We start from the raw sequence: 23,790 nt of genomic DNA, 5'->3' as shown, positions 1-23,790 counted from the left end.
TATGAAAGGGTATCTCTAAATAAATCAACAACGAGCTTTCACTAATGCTCTAGTGTTTGGCTACAAATTCAAGTGCTAAAACGTTAAACTAGACCATGAAAGTATGTGAAATCATGGCAAAAATTAAATTACAAAAAATGCAAAACTGCCGCTAAAATCTTTTAGTTCAATTTAACGTGTGGTTTAAATGACAATTATATTCATTTGTTTTCTCTATTTTTTTTTACCTTGTCCTTCTGGGGTCTCACCAAAGGGATTCACTTCCACCTGAGTAGCATCAATTTTCAGGAAGAGATTATATAACTTCTTGATTTGATCTGCAGCCTAATGTAACCAAGCGAAATGAAATTGTCAGTCAAAGAGCATTTCTTTTTTTGAATCAATAAAGTCTTTAAAATCATAAGTGGCACCTCTGGATCTGAAAGATAGTACAGCAGGTAGGGTATTTGCCTCTCATGAGGCTGACCCAGGTTCAATTCTCAACACCACGTATGGTCCCTAAAGTACCACCAGGAGTGATCCCTGAGCACAGAGCCAGGAATAAGACATGAGCACTGCCAGTTATGGCCCCCAAATAAAACAAAACTAAAAAATGTTAGCTTTATTTTCAGTAATGTTTTGTAAAAAAAAGACATTAATAGATATTGCTCAACTTACCACAAAATGCAAGAAAGACCATTATCAAGAAAAAACATCTTCAGTAAGAACTAAAAACACTGTTAATCTTTTTTTCATTATTTTATCCCTATTAGTCATGCCATACTGCAGTGCAAACTAAAATCATTAAAACAAAGAAATTCCATTTAAGTAAAAGGTAAACATGATTTTGAGGGTTCACAATGTCTGCATTTTTCCTTATTAAGCTTAAATAAAACACTTGTTTATATTCATCAACCCAAACCTATAATCTGTGAGACAGCAATTACTGATCATCTAATGGAAATTGTTGCAAGACAAAAGTCTTAAATAACACAGTTACTGAAAAGCATGGTTTAAAATGAAAGCAGTTTATGCCTAAGGAACAAAGAACAAGAATAAGAATATCCCAGGTTTTTTGCTTATATACCCGGAATTCACTTTAATCATTCTGCTTGGAATTCATTCTTTCTTCTCAAGCAAGTTGGCCTCATTACCTGTATGATAGCACACTAGCACTGTTAGGGGAAGAAGTAATAGATGCCGTCTGCCACCCACCAAAACATCCAAACCCGCTGAGAAGGAGGTCTGGAAGACAACACAGCAAGACTCCGATCATGGCTGGATGGTTGGAAGCAATTGTTATTCTTTCCTCTATCTTAGTTCCTGGCTCTACATTTTTTTCTCGCTCTATCCCAGACCTAAAATTATTTAGCTTCAGATCCATTTCTATTGTTTTCTCATTTCTGTTATCAGAAGCTGGCAGTTGAAGGATGACTTTCCAGAGTACCTGGAGTAGCCGGCTACCAACTCCAGTCGATAAAAAAGTCATAGAGTTCTACAGGAGGTGGAGGAGAAATAGGGGCTACTTGGATTCCTTTCTGTCTGCCTCTGGATCTTCCTCCAGCGCTGTCTTCCATTCCCAAGTGGTCTGCCTGCATTTTGGCTTCTGAATCCCAGGTTCAGTGAGATCACAGGCTCTCTGCTCCTGGAACATGCAGGTAGCTACAATCTCCTGCTGCTGTTTAGATCTACATTCTCTTTCTCAGATCTTGCTGCGTATGTGGAACTAGTTCTCTAGAAAAAATTCCTGTTGTTGTAAATACTGAGAGTGTCTTCTTATTTCCCAGCATTGTCTGAGGAACTGCTGGTGATATAATTCATGTTATCTTAATTTATGTACAATCAAAAACTCCCTACATCCTAATTTTAAATTCAGTGGACATAAATAAACATACACATTTATTAAGACTGTTTTTGATATTGATATTGGGCTGGAGCAATAGCACAGTGGGTAGGGCATTTGCCTTGCACGCAGTCGACATGGCTGACCCGAGTTCGATTCCTCCGCCCCTCTCGGAGATCCTGGCAAGCTACCGAGAGTATCTCACCCTCACGGCAGAGCTTGGCAAGCTACTCGTGATGTATTCGATATGCCAAACACAGTAACAACAAAGTCTCCAATGGAGATGTTTCTGGGCCTGCTCGAGCAAATCGATGAACGGGAGGACAATGACAGATTTTTGATATTACTTTTTCAGGGAGAGATACTACACATACAGGACACAAAGCTCCCCAGTTACATAAAGGTCTCCTCTGAATTTTGATAGACATTGTATATCTTCCCAGCTTCTTATTCTACACAGCCAAATTACTGATTGGTACTTCAGTAAGAGATAGTCTATGCTATGCAATCTTTCATGTGATATGAAATGTATAGCCGTCTTGCATTGTTCATAAACTTGAAATTAAACTTAGTTCTCTATCTTATTTCTTTAATAGATTTGAGACATTTTCAAGAGCATAGTGATATACTCATTTTGTTTCTCTTTTGCATTTGGCTTCTGCTGCAATTTTGGGGGACAAAGTCTCATTTCTGGTGACAGTGCTCTGTATCACACTTGGAGATGCAAGGCAGAGTCAGGGTCTCAATCAAGGAAAAACTCAGGGCCTCAATCAAGGAAAAACAAGAACTCGACCAATGACTCACATTCTTTATTCCTTTCTTATAAATGGCTGCATAATCTTACTGTATAGCTGCATTTTTTAATCTGTCTCTTAAATAATGGTCATATGATTTCTGATAGCTGATATTAATTAAAATGCAGTCTCTAGACACACAGATAGATATAAAAGTATACATGTAAGCATACAAGCATACACACACACACACACACACACACACACATACACAAACGTACCACATGGGTGATTATAAAACTAGAGGATAAATGCCCTAGTATGGAGCAAAACACAGATTTGAACATTTAAAATCATAAAAAATTCCATTCAATTGCTCTTAGAATATATACCCTAAGTTTCTCTCCATAAACCAATCAGTAATAAAAGTACCTATACTCACAACCACAAGTTAGCTAGACCTTTGCCACATAAAATGTATATCAAATGCACTGCTTTAATTTGAATCACCCTTATTATGAATGAACTTGAGCATTAAGAAATATTCAAACTGCTTTTCTGTGAAATTTGACCATCTCTCCAACTGTATTTTTCTTCTATTAATTATAAAAAGATTTTTTTATGAAAAAATTCTTTATTACATACATTTTTAATACCTTTCCCCTTCAACATTTATCTTTAACCTGTGTTTTTGTTACTTTGACCACATTCAAATTTGATAGCAGTAACCTTTGTCTCTTATATGACTTCTTCTGGCTTTGTGTCAGACCTTAAAAAGGCGAGTCACATTCTGAGTGCTAAAACAACTCTCTTCAAGTATAATTTACAACTTTTCTTCATTAACATTTACTTTTCTATAGAAATGGATTTTTTTCAATTAGAGTTGAAATAACTATTGAATCCTTTTTTTCACTTCGGGGGTATTTCTGGATGATTAATATAGACTTGCAATTGAGCTGAATGAGGCCCACTCTCTCTCCTGACATCAGGGGTTTCCACAATATTTATGCAGCCTCTGCACAAGCTATACAGTCAATAGATAATGGCTAACTAATGATTAATAAATAATAGCAATGTTATTATGTTGCATAATAGAAAATGCATAAAATAACCAAAGACAAGATGTGTGTATATATGTGTGCATCTATATGTATGTGTGTATATATATACATGTATATATATATATATATATATCAAAGATGGTTGGTACCCAGCTACTTTAAAATTTTCCTTTCTTCTTTTATACTTGTATTATAACATTCATTCAACCATTTTCAAGTATACTCTTCAGTTCCATTCATGTTCAATTCTTGTGCAATCAAGTTCCAACCCTTTTTATCCAACAAAACTGAAATGTCTATAAGCATCAAACAGCTCACAATTTCCTCCCTCCACTGATCCCTCATAACCACCTTTCTACTTCTGTAATTATGAATCTGACTAATCTGGATATATCATCTAAAAGGATGGCTAAACTTCACTGAGCACAATGCTCTTAAGGTTCATCCATGCTGCTGCATTTCAGAATCCCCTTCCTTTTCTGAAGCAGAACAACCTTTCACAGTAGGTACATTTCACAAATCTTTTTAACATGTGCATCTTGATTTCTTTTATTTTGCAGGCCACATCCATTGGTGTTCATGACTTACTCCTGGCACTTCCACTCGGAGATCACTCCTAGTAGAGACTGAGGGCCACAGGGGGTGACAGGGATCAAGTGTGGGTTAGCTATGTGCAAGGCAAGGCCCCTATTTGCTTACTATATCTCTGGCTGCCAAAATACTTCTTAACCATTAACCTACATTATTATGAAATTTCTTCATGTCAACTTCGTAATTACATAAGTTAATATTTATCCATGTTTTTGCTTTTCACAGTTTTAGTTATTTGTATTCAATTGTGTTCAAAAACATTACCTACGGAAAAATATTTTGAGACAGAAAAACCATGTTGACACAGCTTCCATTATGGAACACTGCTAGCATTGTATTATTTTATTACAAGTTAAAAGTTGTCAATATATTACTGTGGATAATTTATAAATTTAACATTATACACAGAAAAAAGAGATGGTACAGATAACTCTTGGCATTATTCACATCTATTGGAAGTCTTGGCACAAACCCCTATGGATAAGGCGGTATGATAGAATTTATTTAAAAAGTATTGAAGGATATTTATGATAATAATTTTTCTGGCTGGAGCAATAGCACAGCAGGTAGGGCATTTGCCTTGCATGCAGTTGACATGGCCAACCGGAGTTAGATTCCTCCGTCCCCCTTGGAGAGCCAGGCAAGCTACTGAGAGTATCTTGCCTGCACGGCAAAGCATGGCAAGCTACCTGTGATGTATTCAATATGCCAAATACAGTAACAAGTCTCACAATGCTACTGGGCCAGCTCGAGAAAATCTATGAACAATGGGAGGACAGTGACAGTGAATTTTTCTATAATACAAAGATGAAATATACAGGATATATGCATAAGCTGTATATATGTATATACACATATCAATCCCGGGTTTCACATATATATTTTTTAATTTTTATTAGTGAAACACCATGAGGTACAGTTGTAGACTTACAAATTTTTATGCTTGGGGTGTTGGGAGGATCCTCCCAGGATGGGAGATGCATGCTGAAAGTAGACTATAGACCAAACATGATTGCCACTCAATGCCTGTTTTGTAAACCACAGCACCAAAAAAAAGAGAGAGAACAAAAGGGTTTCACATATTTTAAGGCGAGTACTTTATTGCTGAGCTACATCTATAGGTTATAAGTAATTTTTGAGTTGGGGTGAAGCATAATAACTGTGCTGTTAGATGTACATGGCATAACCATCCTTGCTTGAAGAATGCATGAGGCTAAATATATGAGCTGAAAATATGAGGCTATACACTGATTGATTATAAAGGCTTGACATGCAAAATGTTTTTGTCTGACTATATATACTAACAAGAACCGGTAATGTCTATAGGACATTGAGGTCAGATTTCTAAATGTGCCCAAGTTTTAGGAGTCTCATGTTCTATCAACTGAACTAGCCAGGCACTAAATCCTTAATAAATTAAACATGAAGTAAAAGTCATTGTACTTGATAACTTACTTTAGTATAGCTACTTATTTCCTTAGCTCATAAACATTGTATAGAAATTTTTTTCTTTCCTTTTAACACGAATTAATGCTATTTTAAATTTGATATTTAGGGAATGTAAATGAAATCCAAGGCCCTAAATAAAGCTATCATTAGCCTCTATTTGTACAACTCATAAACTTCCAAGTGTCTTCAAAATGTTTTCTTTGTTTTCTGGTTTGTGGGCCATACCCAGTGATACTCAGAGATTACTCCTGGCTCTGTTCTCAGGCATCACTACTGACAGGGTTCGGGAGACCGTAAAAGGTACTGGAGATTGAGCCTGGGTCATCCATATCTAAGAGAAGTGCCTTACCTGGTATACACCCTTTCTGGCTTTAAGTGTCTTAACATTTAATTTTTCTAAATTTAAGAATATAAACATTTACATATGATTCTTAAATCTAGCCAAGGATATAGACTACTTCCAGATGAGGTGATAAACTTGTATTTCCTTGTCTGCTGAATCTATTCATTGACACAGATTATAGTGGTACATGTCAATAATTCAGGGCATCTATGTTTTCAAAATTTAAGAGAATAGAGACAAAATAAAGTACTTTAGGAACCTGTGAAATTTTTGTCATTTTATTTTTAACACTGTCTTTAATCATTCCAACAAAACATTCTTGGTGAAATGGATTTTCATTAGAAACATATGCTTGGTAGTCTTTATGTGAGGTGGAATTTATTTCAAATTAAGTCTATTACTATACATCACATTTCAGAGAGAGCACAGACGTGAGTCACAGGAAAGGCATTGATAATTTAAGCAGATAATTATGTCTTTATGCTGCTATGCATGAGTGGTGCCTACAAACATCTGAACTTTATCAGGGTAAACATTAACTTCCAACGTTACAAAATCTAAGAACTTCTAAGCTTCCTCCACTTTCTTCCCCTCACCGCTCCTTTCCTATTTTCTTCCACTTCTCTGTCTGCCTGTCTGTCTGTCTCTCTCCTTTTATTTATTAAGAGGAGACATACCTCGAAATGCTCAGGAATCACTCCTGGTGGACCTCAGGAAACCATATAGGGTCAGAGAGTCTATGCTTATCTTATCTGCATTGGCTGCATGCAAGGCAAGCCCCTTAACCTTTGTCCTATCTCTTCCACCCCAGTTACCATGTCTTTCTCAATGGATCATCAACTGATGATCATAAAATATTTTCTTATCCCTGACTCTTCCTCTGCCCACTGAACGCTGGTTTTCTGGAACATTCCACTAATCCCCATGAACTGTAAAGGCACAGTAAAGCAGAAACTTATCTAAGTACTTCCTGTGCTATATATTCTACTCCTGTCCAAATATTACCGATGTTCATGCATACCCTAACACGAGACTGCCCATTCCTTCCTTCATGATCTTCCTTCCCACACTCAATTACAACAGGGCTTGATGCTATTCTGGGAAGCCTGAGAACAGCAGCAACTTAACATCATCCCTATTCCCCAGGGTCAGGCAGAGTGAAAAGACCCTAGCCAAAGCTTCCTCTAACTTTACTGAGCAAATGAAGATGTATTCTGTCACCCAATTGCAATGGGGAAATAAAGAAAGACATGAAAACATCTACTTCCCTTTTCAATGCATTCAGTTAAGAATGCAATTTCAAAACACCTGCAAATGACCTTTGAAACTTTCATGGTTATCATCCTTCCAAGGTAACTCCTTTAAAACTTAAGAAGGTGTAGGAATAAAAAGAAAACAAGCCATTTAAGAGTGGTAAGTACCTAGTAATTTCTCTAATGGCAAGGAGGTTGTATTTAAATCTATACTATTGCTGCTTTCTCTAAAACTATGTGCATCTCCTGATCTTTCAAACCCTATGCTAGGCATACTTTGCTTCATATTTATTATCTTACCAATTAAGAAATACCTACTGCTAATTCTCTAGGAATCTCTTTAAAATAAACACTTGAAATGAGTTGTTTCAATATTCATGCCAGATTTTTTGTTGGACATCCAAGATATGCGCCATGCGGTTTTTATTGCAACACTACAGGTAAAAAGATGGACAAAATTACTCCTATGTGAAAATTAGGATACAGTAAAAGTGGCCCTAAATGACGGAAAAAAACAATAATGAAGGGGGCATAAAAACAGTACAAGCAGGGAAGGCACTTGCCTTGCACATGGCCTAGTCCGTTCAGACTCATTTGATTCAATTGGCAAATGCAGCCCTACCCAGAAATCATGCAGTTTCTTTGTTTCAACATCAATGTGCCTGTGTCAGAGATGATAATTCATTCTTCTAACTGTCCACTGAATCTTGGCTCCTTCAATTCCCTAGTGAGGTTTTGTTCCACAAAATTCAGTGCCCTCTTATAAGGTTGAATCATTGGCTTTCTGAGTCTCTTCTTCCATCTCCAAATTAACTACAGTCTCCTCTTAATTATATATGCAAATACATAATTTTAAAGTTTTATTGTTTTGTACTTCTATCACTTGCCTTAGACTTCTAGAATTCAGTTCACAGAAAAAAAGCAAGAAAATAATGTGTACAAAAGCAATTGTTTTATAAAGAAAGAAGTGAAGTCCAAATAAATGAAATACTATGTACTCCCCTAGAGCCCTATGGGAACATACACAAACACACAGAAACAGAAATACCCCTAGGGAAAACACACCCACATATATGCACACACACAGAAACACAAATACCCCTAGGGAAAACATACACACACACATATGCATACACAGAGAAACACAAATACCCTTAAGGAACACACAAACACACAGACATATAAACACACAGAAAGACAAATACCCCTAGGGAATATACACACACGCAAAAACGTAAATATATACATATGCATAATTATGCACACACAGAATCTAGGGGATATTAAGACAGTTACTCTCAGTAATAGACGAGGGAAAAAGAACCAAGAAATTCCAATTAGCAATGAGATAGAGAAACTTGCTATGTAAACATATAAATCATGTTACACAGGCTGGACCAGGGGCAGTGTAGGACTATAATGTTTGAGACCTCCTGTCCCCTACAACAACTTGGAGGACAACTTTTTGTTTGGGAAGCCAATGGCTATAATCATTTAATTGGAAAATTTTAAGCTGTTTTCAATAAAAATCACCTTTCCACGAATATTCACATAAAATGCTCAGTCACTATTAAAACTGGCAATTAGATAAGCATGTGCATTACTAGAAATAATATGTGACCTTTCTGAAAAACATGAATAAGTTCTTTCTGACACCAGTATACTCAAACCTCACAATTCCTTTAAGTCAATATTTCACCATGCCCATTCAACAGATAATGAATGGCAAGATAGGATTCGAAATCAGAACTGCCTGACTCTATGGCATTACCTCTAAACATTATGTTCCTCCTATAATTTATGGAGTCAAGTTGCACACCAAAAGAAAAATTATGCAGATTATTACACAAAATACATGTGCTTGTAAATAATGTATATCCACACATGCATATACATAACTATATATCTATAAATGACATACACATTGCACAGTGGTAGGGCGTTTGCCTTGCACGCAGCCAACATGGCCGACCCGAGTTCGATTCCTCTGCCCGTCTCCGAGAGCCCGGCAAGCTACCGAGAGTATCTCGCCCACACGGCAGAGCCTGGCAAGCTCCCTGTGACGTATTCGATATGCCAAACACAGTAACAACAAAATCTCCAATGGAGACGTTACTGGGCCCGCTCGAGCAAATCGATGAACAACGGGAGGGCCTTATTATTATTATTATTACATTTTTGAATACAACAGAATTTTCCATTAACAATCTGAGATAAATTACAAAAAAAAACATTTCTGCTTCTGGGTAATCACAAAAATTAGAGGCAATTAAACAAGTTCCCAAACGTTTTTTGAAACCATTCAGGCGTAGTGCCCTCCAATTGTTCATATACCTGGCTTTTCAAAGGTCCAAGGAAGCCTAGATTCTCTGCCATACGTTGAGCTTGGCTGTCCTTTATCCCTTCAATAATGTCAATTTGCTCCTAGGAAATATGAATCAAATAAACAAAATTTAGAGTGACGGTCAAGCAAGAAGATTTACAACCTGAAAGAAAATGCCTAGCATCTATTTGCAAATAAGTAATTAAAGTGTGGCACCTTTCCAAAGATCACTAAGTTGGGCTATTGCAGCTGCCTATAGGGTATGTTTTAATTAGCAGACCATCTATAAAGCAGCCTTTCCAAAAACTATATAATTCTTCAGGGTGGCATGCTGACAAGACAATCAGATGCCAGTTTTCACTTTTAATTACCATACAGATGGCACTGACGAATATTTAGTCGGTTAATTTTTATGACATCTTTTGGAAGGCTTCCAAAGTAAGGTTCTCCTGTCTAATATTGCTGTTAAGTTTAGAGCTTGCCATACTTAGGTTAAATATTACCTGATGTTTAAAGCATTCTATTGATGATGATGATTATTAACAATAACTAGTTCTTTATACAAAGTGACAAATTCTCTCCCAGCTACTGAGCCACACAGCATATACATTATTACATGAATACTATTTACAAAAACAATGGCTTACATTAAAAAATTAATTTTTAAACTGGTTAGGTGTTCATGGTAAACTACACATAGAGTCTCAATTTGACTTCCAAAGCAGTTTAATATATAACACTGGTCAAAGTATTTAAAAACCAATCGCAAAAGATTTGTCCCTTATCCAAAGAAAAAGATTCCAAAAGTATTTGAAGGAAAACAAAAGTGTGTTCTAACATACATAATGAGAGTTTCTGCTAGGAAATTTTAATGTGACTTTTTTTTGACAAAAAGAACACAGAATTGAAAACTGGAATTGCACTTCTGAAGACTTTGGATTTTCTTCTTTTAGCTGAGTTAGGCTGAGAAGCACTTTATATACACATTACCTCACTTAATCCTGACAACTCTAGAGGTAGAAATTACTTCCACTTTCTTTCTACAGCTTCAAAAAATGAAATTTAGTGACAATGAGCAACTTGCTGACTTCAAATATTTCTGGCCAGAAACTAAACTTAACATCAGTAAAAGGGACATGATCTATAGGACTAAAATAAAAAAAAAATAGAATTTTGAAATTAGAGAACTCTCCCTTAGTAGTACTATGAGACATCAAGGCACATTTGGTCCATTTCTAGATACACAGGAGGAATTTTTTGGCTCATGTAAATGGGGCACAATTAATCGAGAAAAATTAGAAATCACTCCTGGTGGTGGTCAAGTGACCATATGGGATGCCGGAGATTGATCCTGGGTCGGCTGCATGCAAGGCCAATGCCCCCCCCGCCACCCCCGTGCTATCACTCCAGCCCCTGATTAATTCTTATGGTAGTTTGGATAGAAAGGAACAAAGAAGAACAAAAGGCTGAAGAAAGAGAAGATGGAAAGGAGAGAAAAAGCAAAGAAAAGATCTTGAATAGTACCTTGATTCTATCTTACTTTTACCTACATGCCAGGAAGAAAAAGGACCAAGTATCTTCTTGCCTTAAATTCTCCAAACAGATTTATTGCTAAGCAGTCTCTGATTCCATATTAAACCTCGAACAGCTGCTGCAACAAGCAATGCACAAAGTACATCCATGCATCTAAACATACCTTAAAAATAAGTTCTGGATTTGAAGCTGCCACTTCTTCAATGTCGACACCCCCCTGAGGGCTTCCCACCAGTACAGGACCATTGCAGGATCGGTCCATGAGAATTGCCAGGTAGGTTTCTCTGGAAATATCCAAGGCCTCAGCAACCATCACCTACCACATTAATGAGAAAGTTAAATTAATTCAGCATCGAACTGATTTCTGCTTGGAAATCTATACAAACTGGCTACACAAATCAAACAGCTTCATTTTCAAGTTCTTTAGAACCAGTGAGTTCACTTCCAACACGGTCAAGAGAACTGCTCTCATGGTGCACAATGCCGGTGTTCACCTCCTTAATTGATTCTGTTAACTTCATCAAGTGACAGGTATTAGGTTTGCCTCAAGGAACCTAACCACTTTATCTTTTTTTTCCCCTCCTTGAGAAACCCTGGCACTTAAGAAAAACCCCAGGGAAGCAGCTGTTATTCTGAGACACTGACAGTACATATATATTACTTCACTGATTTCTCTCAGATTGCACATGCAGAAAAACCCAAGTCTGATTGCCAAAGAAGTTTTCTTCTTTTTACAGTACGTCTGATGCTTCATGTGTTTGCACATTTCTGGTTCTTGGATCACTGTACTTTTATTTCAATCCATCCTTTTAAATGACAGACATCTATTTGCTTCTTTGAACAGAATGCAAACAATCTCAAAAGAACACAATCAGTGAAGGCAAAAACCTGGTGCAGAGACACATCCTGGGGCTTCAGTAGTCAGGATAGCCCTAAATCCAGATGGAGTTATTGATGCTGAGGCAATGATCGCCCCTTCCTTCCGGAGGACACAGCCAACTGTGCGTACTGTGATCCAGCAAGTGGGAAGTGAGAGAGAAGGATTTCATTCCCTACCTAGTGACTCCACTCAGTCCTTTTGTTAGGCTCAGGAAGTGCCTGCAGAGGGCCACCAGAAAAATTACAACAGTCATTTTGGTCTCTATTCATCTGAGAGTGCTGCAATAATATAATCATCTTATATCCATATTAGATTGCTTAAAAGTTTTTTTTTGTTTGTTTTGGGGTAACACCTGACTATGCTCAGGACTTAGTAAGAGCTCTGTGCTCAGGGACCAACATCAGCAGGTTTGGGAGATCATGCTGGGTGCCAGGAATTGCACCTAGGTAAGCCATAAGTGCCTTATCCACTATACGATCTCTCTGATCTCAAGACATATTTCTTTCTTATTTTTTTGCTTTTTGGGTCACACCTGGCAATCACTTAATCACTAAACTTCCCGTTAGTCGTCGATTTGCTCGAGCGGGCACCAGTAACGTCTCCATTTGTCCCTGCCGCGTGCTAGTGTAGCCCAATGGTATTTGTTCGCTCTGGGAACATGAAGAGCCTCAGTCTCCATTTGTTCCTGTCGTGTGCTAGTGTAGCCCAGTGGCATCTGTTCGCTCTGGGAACATGAAGAGCCTCAAACCGATCATTCATGATCTTGATGAAGAAGTCTGACCAAGTCAGACACCTGGCAATGCACAGAGGTTATTCCTGGCTCTGCACTCAGGAATTACTCTTGGCAGTGCTCAGGGGTATGGGATGCTGGGAATTGAACTTGGGTTGGACGCATCAAGGCAAATGCCCTACGCGCTGAGCTGTGCTATCACTCCAGCCCCAACTGTACCTCATGATGTCTCACTAATAAAAATAACATAAGAAAAGATGAATCTTTTTGCTATCACAATACAAGGTCCCCTTCTTTCACTGTGACCCATTTACAGGTTGGTACTGATTTAGCCATGCAACAACTGACATTTATGTGAATTTAATTTTTCTAAGATGCTACTTCTGTGATTATGCTGATACATATATTGTTGCTAACTTGCTTTTGTATTCCTGTAGATGAGCAATCTAGAAGTGATCTAAAAATAGGAAAGTTTTAGAGTTCTTATGTTTAGGATGCTCACAAGTACTATCCAAAATGCCTTGGAGAATGTCATACCAACTTTCACTCCAAACTAAAATTAAAAAGAAAAAAATCCCGTAGTGTTTCTTTTTGGGGGGGAAGGGGGTGTTGTTAGTGCTTGTTTTTGTTTTGTCTTTTTAGCTTTGAGCCACACTTGGCAGCACTCAGGACTTACACTTGACTCTCTATTCAGGGATCATCCCTGTTGCTGCTCTTGGGACGATATGATATACCAGGGATTAAACCAGGATTGTCCGCAAGGACTGTCTACATGCTGTCTAACCCCTGTTCTATCTCTTCAGCTACTCCTGGATGACTTTTTTTAAAATGAAGTTTTATAGTTAGCATTTGAAGTTACAATAACAAAAACTCTTAAACTGCTTTTTCCTAAAAGTGATTTAGAAATACTTTTCACCAAGATTTTAAGTTAAATAGTATGTGATAAGTTTAATAAGTTTTAGCCACATAAAATAGAAAAAAAACATATCTAAGAAAAGTATAATCCAGTGAATATATAACTGCATTTCAAGCCTTTACCTGGAAATTAAAACCAGTTAAGATCTCTGATAAAAGAACTGATATTACAAAGTGGGAAGAAGGGACTGCTGAAAATTCCTGTGTTTTGGGGTGTAGTCAAAGAGGGACCTTGGTGATGTAAGTGGTATCGTAACATAGTACCCCTAAAACATATGAATATGAGATTCTTCAAACCATTGTTAAGCCAATCTTTAAAAAATGTTTTCTATGACAAGATACTGATTTTTAACATGATAAAGTCTCATGAATATGAATGAAAGATCTCTTTGTACACAGTATCAGGATTCTCACAGAATCATTCTGAACTCCACTTTCTAATATAGAGCTAGGCTAGTTAACAAGATTTAATGACTTTCAGTAGTTATTCTTAGAAGTTACACAGCATTACAACTTTTTAGGATAAGTGTCATTCAAGAGTCCTATTCTTAATCTTCTGAAATGTTGACAGATGTGCTCTGCATTCCATCAAGCTTCTATTTGCAAAGCCCAGCTGCTGCATCAAATAGCTCCTGCTTGGTAGAAATAATGTACCACTCTTAAAGGAAACATGCCAGAGAACATGATGATAATTGAGAAAGAATTCCAGACACTGAATGTAACCTCAGTCTTAAGATAGGGTGATGACCCAGGATCTGAGAATGTTTTGATTTTTTTTTCTTTTTGGGTCACACCCGGCAATGCACAGGTGTTACTCCTGGCTCTGCACTAAGGAATTACTCCTGGGGGTGCTCAGGGAACCATATGGATGCTGGGAATCGAACCCAGGTTGGCAGCGTGCAAGGCAAATGCCCTATCTGCTGTGCTATTGCTCCAGACCCCGGATCTCAGAATATTTTATGACCCATTATAATAAGAATCTAAATGAACTCCACGAACATCTTTCTGTGAGAAGCTCAGTTACACATCTTTAAAATGTGTCATCTGTGACTGACACAAAGAGTATCATCTATAAATCCTCTGTGCTGTTTTCCAGAAAAGAAAGTTTTCTACTTTCTTCAGTCTATTTGATCACTGAATGCATTACTTTCTAGTGTAATGTTACTTAAATTATTGTTTGTGAGTGACTAAGACTGGGCAAATTATTTGTAACAGAACTTTTATTAGTTAAGATTCAAAGTGTCTTCTTCTGAAGCAGGAATCGTTAAAGAAACTGAATCATGGAGCACTTGGTAAGGAGCATTTTCTTACCTCCCCAATTACTACCTCAAGGAGTGTCTCACAAACATGGAGATTTTGAAAAGAAAAAGGCCCATGTGTATACAAGTATGCATGTATTTAAAAGCTGCTAAAATAAAGTTAGAAATTTAAAATCCCCATAATAAATAGATTGCTGATTTGTGTCTGATATTTTTTTCCCCAGGAAGACTGTTCCTTAAGTTCTATAATGCTATGCCTATATTAATGTGTTCACAGAAAAGGGACAGAAAAAATGTGTGACAATTATTTTGGGTGATGAAAGTACAAAGAACTTTAATATTTCAATTTTTTATAATCTTTCTTACTGGAAATTTTTGTACCAGTAATAGATACATATGTTAATCACTTGTAAAATCTGAAAAAGATTGCTCAAAAATAAATCTCTCTGGTATTTTCCTGGCAATGGCTCAATTTACAAGAATGCACTTATCTTTTAGGAACCTATCTACAAATTAATTTTATGCATTTCCATAGAGCATGAATCTGTTTTGTATATTTTCATATTTTTTTAAAAAAATCACAATCACAAACTCTAATCTAAAATCCCATGTTTCCATATACAACAACAGATTTCTACAAATGAAAATACTAATTACATCCTCTGTGGACAAATTTTGAAGAACTTACACAGATAAAAGCTCATAAGCAAATTTAACAGGGAAATAAAAGTTCTATACTGGGCTGAACAAAAATAAACCAAACCAAAAAAAAAAAAAGAAATTCGGTTTCAAACCATTCTTGTGTTTACCTGAGAGACAGCAGGAAAAGGAAACAGCCATCACCAGTTTTCTCTGCTTCCTCAACATTTAATAAGCTTTACTGTTCTTGGCATGAAGCAGCTAATGACCCACCAGCCCTCCCATCTCCCTCCTGCTCAATGTCCCTTCAGAATGAGGACAGATCATCCCTCAGGGAATGCTAAGAACAAACTGCTGGTTTTCTTTTCTTTTTTTTTCTCTTTCAGCTGTGTCAAAATGTTTCCACACAACTCCCTCTGAGAAATACAACAATGGGCTGCATATCAGCGTTTCCAAGCAGGGCACATTTTGGAGAGCATCACTCTGTGGTGCTCTACCTACCGAGCATGCTGAGAGATGCCTCCTGACAACATGGAGCACAAACTCACAATTCTGATGGGGTCTTCCCATCAGCTATGTGCACGGGTCCCAGGCTAAGAGGCTCCCGGTCCTGCATTAATATTCTCCTGGTGATGACTTGAATGAGGGAACTGTGTTCTTGTTTGACATGGAATCCTGTCAAACATGCAGCCTTGATCCAGGAGGTGGGCAGAGCAAACCAAAACAGAAGTAGCGAGGCTCTGTCCTGAGTGCTGCCACTTACACTCTGACAAGAATGCAGGCCCCAGTGCACTACCCTCTGAGTGGACAATGTGTGTCCACGTGTCTGTGCATAAATGTGCAACCTGTACTCATCTGGACGCCTAACAGACTTCACTGATAAGACTACCCCTGGCAATAACTTAGGCAAAAGAAACCACACCCCAAAAAGACCAATCTCTGCACTCAGGAAGTACTCCTGGCAGTGCTTGTAGGGACCGTATGGGATGACGGGGACTGAACCCAGGTCGGCCGCCAGCAAGGCAAATGCCCTACCCGCTGTACTATGCTCCAGTCCCAGGACTAATCTCAAGGTAAGAGACAGGGGCACATACCAACCCTAGCTAGCCATTCTGCTACAAAGCATGAAGGGGATAAGGGTGGAAGGAGGAAGGAACATCCTGATAAATCTTATGAATCTTTATGAATCCTTATGATTCTTATCCTTATGAATATTCTTATGAATACAAGAACTCTCACATCCAGTCCTGGTTAACTTATACAAGATGTACATGTGAGATAGGAGTTAGAAAGTTCTGCTTTTTCATCCCTCCACATCCTACATGCTCGTGATACTAGCACTGAGGCATCACTCAATTATGTCAAAATGGAAATGTGAATTTGTTTTCTTTTTCCCTTACAAAATCCATGAAACAAAACACAAAGTATTACCTTGTTGACCTTCACACCTTCTTTTGGAGTTTGTTTGGTTGCTAGATTGTACCCAATCATCTGTTTAGCCAGCTCTTCCACCACTTTGGGACTAAAAGAGAGAGGGAGGAAGAGAAAGAAATAAATAAATGTCTATGCTACGAATAAATCATTTAAACCTGAATCCACATTCTGGTTTTATGTGCATATGCTGCAGGGTCTACCATCACCCTCATACGAGCCACGGACTTTTCATGCACCTGTGCAGAAATCTCCCAGAGGCTGAGTGGGAGTAAACTATAAAAAGGCTAGGGGGGAAGAGAGAGGGTCTGGACAGTAGGGGAGACAAAAATCTTGAAGAGCGGAGGGAGAAAAGAAAGAATTCTCTTATAAGCTATAGAACCGTGGCGACTTTTCTGGAATACATAACAGATTTACATCCGAGTTGAATAACAAAGTCTTGATGGCAGGAAATTTTGAAAGTACAGAGAATCCTCACTTAATATAGTCAATAGGTTCTTGGAAACTGCTGCTGAAAGCAAAACCATCTAACAACACCAATTTCCCCATAGGTCAATTGGCAGAAGCAAGACAGAACACAACACCAAACTTCTAAATAAAGATACAAAAACCCTTCTACTCTTCAACCATTGGTATTCACTCCCAGCCCATTTATTCTGGCCCCGGAGCCTGAGAGGCTGGAGGAGCACATCCTGGGGGCTCAGGGCACACAGCAGCCCCAAGCCTGGACAAGAAACAGTTTCATCACAGGCATCACCGACAGACATGTGGGAGTCACATTTAGCCCCCAAACACCTTCTCACAGGGACGCGTGAGGCATGCCAAGGAGCCTCACATGTGCGAGAGGTTTCTGGAGTAGTCAGAGAAATCCCAGGGAGGCAGGTGGAGGCTGCAGGGGCCCACACAGACCACGGAACTGCCAGAAACAGACTATTTTCTTCTCAGGAACATTCTGTGTGAAGGACACCTCTGCACAGAGGCACCTGCTATTTTGAGGCGTGGGGTACTGGAGGACATACGTGAGACAGTGTATACTGCAAACAGGGTAAAGTGGAATACACAGACCAATCAGCTTCTCAGCAGCCCTGACTGGAAGAAGGGAGGGAGAGCAGGTCAGCTTCAGGCTCTAAGGAGGAGCTGGTGGGAAAGGCTTTCATTGGAAAGGGGCATTGTTTCCCATGTACATGGAGATTCCTTGATTGCCTAGGAAGAATAGGCATGTCAAGTTTTATTTTTTTTCTCTTTATTAAACCACAAAGCTATTCATTATACAGCTGTTTCAGGCACCTAGTGTTCCAACACCACCAGTATGATCTTCCCTCCACCAATGTCCCCAGTTTCCCTGCCAATACCAAACTGCCCCTTTAGTCACATAAGAAATTTACTTTATAATACCTGCTCCAACAAAACTTAAAGAATTGACGAACAGAATAATTAGAAAATGAATCAGTAAAAGCCAATTTGTGATTGCTATCTGATTTTGATCTATGTAAATAAGGAAATTAAAACCATTTAATACAATACAATAAAATGCCTACTATCACGTACATAAGCTTTCAACTCTGGATTCTAAAATATATTGCATTATTTTTTTTAATACTTGATCTGGCAGAGCCTGGCAAGCTCCCCATGGTGTATTCGATATGCCAAAAACAGTAACAAGTCTCACAATGGAGACATTACTGGTGCCTGCTTGAGCAAATCAATGAACAATGAGAGGACAGTACTATATGCTACTTGATCTGGAGCTATAGCACAGCAGGTACGGCGTTTGCCTTGCACACGGCCAACCTGGGTTCGATTCCTTCATCCCTCTCAGAGAGCCCAGCAAGCTACCAAGAGTATCCTGCCTGCACAGAAGAGCCTGACAAGCTCCCTGTGTCATATTCAATATGCCAAAAACAGTAACAACAAGCCTCACAATAGAGATATTACTGATGACTACTCGAGCAAATTAATGAACAATAGGACGACAGTGCTACAGTGCTACTTGACTTCATTATGGCAATAATCATGTTTTACCTGTCATTAATGAAAGTTTTAAAACATTCTTTGCAAATATCATTTGGAGTTCACATGAAATATGTAAGACCGGGGCTGAAGTGATAGTACAGCAGGTAGGTCATTTGCCTTGCACACGACCAATCCAGGTTTGATTCCCAGCATCCTTATGGTCCCCCGAGCACTGCCAGGAGTAATTCCTGAGTGTTTGAGCCAGGAGTAACCCTTGTGCATCGCCGGGTGTGAACCAAAAAAAAAAAAAAAAGGTAAAACCTACATATGTAGGCCACTACACTTTATTTAAAGATCATGGTTTACAAAAGTTGTTCATTTGTTCATGGTGATTTGTTATAGGCCTTCAATATTCCAACACCAATCCCACCACCACTGTCACCTTTACTTCACCACTTTCTCTAATTTCCCAACCGTCTGTCAAGCCTGTACCCTTAGCAAACCCAGAGGAATTTATTTTATATTGCTTGTTACCAACTAATTGATAACAGAATGATCAAAAATATATTTCCCTAGAAGAAAATTAGTGTAAATTGTTGTATCTCACCATGGAGACATTAAATTCTTGTACTAGTGACTAAGATATTGTTACAAGTTAAGTCTTCGGTGTTAATGTTTTCGTTAGTTGAAATTGGTTGACTTTTATGCTACATCTCATAAAATCTGTTATTCTAGTATGGCACATAAAGTTTACACCAAATCAGTGAAGAAAAATCTTTTCTGGGATCAGAAGGTAAACTGGGGAACTTCCAGAACACTAGCTGGAATTTGTGCACTTGACTTGGGACCTCCCAGCTTTCCCAGTCCAGGAGCAATCAGCCTCACTTGGTCATCACTAAGATGTTCAGAACTGCTTGGTGCAAAGATCAATCAAACATCAGACTCACTCTTTTGTTAAATGAACTCCTCCTTTCAAACCACTGCTGAAGACTCCTTTTCCTCTTCCTCCAGCTAAGATCTGGGCTTTTAAGACAATTTCTTTTGCATCTAGAAAAAAAAATCAAGAGAATGCAGTTGAATGTTAAAATGTTTTTAAACAGTAAGGAATATGGTAATTAATGACAGATAACTACTCGAAGTAGTAAAAGCTCTCTCAAACCAACTTTGAAATTGAAGGCAATAAGGGACTTCAAGTGTGTTTCCCAGCCTCAGCACTGCAAATAAATAAATAGATAACAACCAATTTTTTTTTCTTTTTAAATCTACATGCTGGGGTTAAAGGGATGTAGTTCAGTGGACAAGGAGCTTGCCCTGTACAAGCTTAACCCAGGTTGGACCATGCAGCATCCCATGTGGTTCCCCTAGTCTACCAGAAATGATCCCTGAGCAGAGTCAGCAGCAAGTCCTGAACACCACTGGATGTGGTACCAAAACAAAACAGCAACAGCACAACAACCACATGCTTAAAAATAACGTCTGCTCTTTGCAGACATTCAAATGTTTCTTCACAGTTTACTCAAGTATTCAAACATCCCCCAGGAAAGCAAGGCATATGCTCCCTTGCTCTTTTCAGTGTCAGAAGATTCTAAAACCTCCAGGCTGGATGTATTAATTTGGGGGCCTATTGATGTTCAATTGTGGCCAGAGCACCAATCATTTTTTTTTTTGCAAAATCAGAGAAATAAACTCCCTGATAACAGTCTGAGGCAAAGAAAAGACAGGATCACGTGAGGGTAAAATTTAAAGACAAGATGCAAAGGAAGTAGTTCAAAACTTTCTTCGTGGAAGCTAATACTTTTCTAAGCAGTTGTTCTATATATTGATAGGGCTGGGTAAGAGAGTGGGAAATGGATTCTGACTAAAAGCAAGCAATATTTTAAAAATGTTGGCAGGGTAAACAAAACCTCCCAGGGGAAAGTGCTTGTGGAATCTTTTTTTTTTTTCTAGACACACTTGAGGAACTTCCTGTTCTTGAACTCTAAAACTGGAGTTAAAAACTCTAGTGTAAGAGCCTTATATCTGGAAATCTGAATGCGTGAAGCTCTCCAAGGGCAGATATGAGCTTTTACCAAATAGTGGTGCTTCCTGTCTGAAAAGGAGAGAGAGGCAAAAAATGGAGTGGGCGCTGGGAAGGGAAGATAAAGGGAGAAAGATGGACAAGGGGAAGGAGAGAAAATGAAACAACAGCCCCTAAATCAAATATGTTTAGTAAACAAAATAAACTAAATAGGCCTTGAAGTCAAAGCTAATATTGTCTGTTTTCTAGTTCACTACTTTGAAAAAAAATTAGATAACTGGGTCAGGAGAGAGTACAAACCCAGGTTCAATTCCCATCATTACGGGAGGTCCTGCTTAGTTGACCCTACCTGTGACCAAATGGTCCTAGCAGTTCCACGTCCTCAGTGCATTCAACTGCTGACACAAGTGGCTGAAAAGCACAAATGAGGGCTCCAGGTCTCCCATATCTCCCTATCCCTCCACCCCCAAACTAACAAAATTAAGTCAGACACTTTTACACTCCAACAATGCTGGCTGAAGTGCAAAATATCAGCATACCATGATTGGAATGCAAAGATATGTTTTCGTTCAGGCTTCATCCTTTACGTGGCTGTGTGACATTAGCCAAGATGGCTAATGTCTAGGAGAATCAGTTACTGAATTCGGAAATGTTAACAAGAGTTGTCTTGGAAGGTCAATCATTGCATATGTGAAAACTTTATGCTTTGGTTGAAAACTCATGATTTCCTAAAGACTGTTGCTATGATGAATTGTTTAGTTATTACTTCTCTAGAATGTAAAGAATGGATATATTCATTACCATCTGGCAGACATGGTGTTAAAATCATTGGGGCCCTGAGGAACACTGCCGAGACTTAGTCTTCCAAGCAAACCCCTGGCATTCCACATGTGTGGAGCATGATCCTGCCACATCTATTAGTTGTGTCACTGATGCCCCAGCAGTGTACGGCTATACCACAGTTGGGTTTGCATCAGCACCACAAAAAGGTGTGTGACCCTGCAGGCAGCAGAACTAAGAAAAATGTGTGTGAGCATGATAGTGAGGAAGTATACCCTGGTGAGCACGTGTGAGCAGCTCAGCACCATAACCTGTATGTCTCAACTCAAGTACAACGGCACGTTTCAAGCACAGGTGCAAGTTTGAGCTTTGCAATCAAAGGAATGTAGACCTCGGTGAGCATCTCAGCCCAGTGACATGTGTGAGCACTGCAACCTGATACACAAGCCCTGGTGAACACCACCACTAAAAGGTGGGTGTAACACATATAGTCAGGGAGGTCCACAAACCCAGGTCATCACAAAAGAGCAAGAAAAAAAGGAGGAGTCGTGGAAAGTAGTATAACAAAATTGGATGGTATTGTCTACCATTACATAAAGTGGAGTTCTGGAAGTGTTCACCGTTTCTGTTATTATCCTGACATGGTTACTCACAGGGAAGGCAAATAGACAAGTTTCAAACACTTAGAGCCCTTGTTTTGTCATGAAAAAAAAAAGAGCTACACTGATAGGTTTTCTGACCTCCTTTATTCTTTTTTCCCCTTTGTTTTGTTTTGGAACTATACCCAGAAGTGCTCAGGAATTACTCTTGGCTCTGTACTCCAGAATCACTCCTGTCAGGATCAGGGGTCCATATGAGACACTGGGTCAGCCACACGCAAAACAAGCACCTACCCACCTTACTATCTCCTCAGCTCTCCTTTATCTTCTTAAATACCTTATCTTCTGAAATATCTTCTCAAATACCAGAGTTGAATTCTTTTAGAAGCAAAATTCGATGCTACTTTTTGTTGTTGCATGTTGTGTATGGGGACACCCAGGACTTATTCTTAGCTCTGCATGCTTAAGGGTCATCTCTAGGTTCATGGAATTATATGGAGATCAATCCTCTGTCCCGATAGCACAGAGCGTAGGTCGTTTGCCTTGTACGCAGGCAACCTGGGTTTGATTCCTCTGTTCTCTCGGCGAGCCCGGCAAGCTACTGAGAATATTCCACCTCTATGGCAGAGGCTGGCAAGCTCCACGTGGCATATTCGATATGCCAAAGACAGTAACAAGTCTCACAATGAAGATGTTACTGGTGCCCGCTCAAGCAAATCGATGAACAATGGGAGGACGGTGCTACAGTGCTACCTTGGATCAAACCCAGGTCAGTTAGGTATAAAGCCAGCAACCAAATGGCTGTGTTGCATTTCCAGTCCCCACTGCACTATGCTCTAAGAATTTGTGTCCCAGAATAGAAATTATCATGCTATGTGTCAGTCAAACTTTTTCTTACAATAAACTGGTTTCCATCAAACAGAGCAATATGATGATTATTCATTAGAAACTCACCAGGAAAAGAAGCAAGTCAAACAAACAGATGACTTATTTAGACTATTGAATGTACAAACAGCAGTGACAGCATAACTAGAATTTTGGCAGAGCTCAGTTAGAATCTCTAATTCTACTTATCCATAAATACAAGAAAAGATTTAGATTCAGAAAGTAAAAGTTTCAAGCCTGCTTGTAAAATGGTCAAATAGAAAGTTCAACTGAATACAGCAGATAAAGTGATTAAACAACGGACAAAGTTGGAAAAATTATATCCATTATAATTATAATGAAGTTTAGCAATGCTTTTATAGTAATGGAGAGGGAGATGTTTCCTATTTCTTTTGAAAATACAAAATTAAAAATATGTTTTACTGGGTGCTTATTTTAAAAGGTGAGCAATTTACTACACATCAAATGCTTTAAAAATGAGAATCAGCATTCCACTGCCATTTTTCATGCTTTCTTGCCATTTTTTTCAAAAGCAAAACTTGAAAGTCTAGCAGAATATCTAACCAGGTATTACTATTATACTGATTTGTTGA

General features: G+C 38.6%; 1 protein-coding gene across 1 annotated transcript in view; it reads right to left on the bottom strand.

Annotated features, from left to right (window-relative positions):
• The window catches only part of SUCLG2 (succinate-CoA ligase GDP-forming subunit beta), a 369,070-nt gene that overhangs the window by 155,845 nt on the left and 189,435 nt on the right, over positions 1–23,790 (bottom strand). Inside the window, exons 3-7 of the mRNA XM_056125636.1 lie at positions 19,864–19,963; positions 16,964–17,054; positions 11,273–11,425; positions 9,588–9,677; positions 228–324 (exon numbers count right to left, since the gene is read on the bottom strand). Of these exons, the coding sequence (XP_055981611.1) occupies positions 228–324; positions 9,588–9,677; positions 11,273–11,425; positions 16,964–17,054; positions 19,864–19,963 (531 nt within the window). The remainder of the gene's footprint in view (positions 1–227; positions 325–9,587; positions 9,678–11,272; positions 11,426–16,963; positions 17,055–19,863; positions 19,964–23,790) is intronic.

The sequence above is a fragment of the Sorex fumeus genome, unplaced genomic scaffold (genome assembly GCF_029834395.1).
Source record: "Sorex fumeus unplaced genomic scaffold, SorFum_2.1 ptg000056l, whole genome shotgun sequence".
NCBI classification, from domain to species: Eukaryota; Metazoa; Chordata; class Mammalia; order Eulipotyphla; family Soricidae; genus Sorex; species Sorex fumeus.
This window is presented reverse-complemented; position numbering and strand designations above follow the sequence as displayed.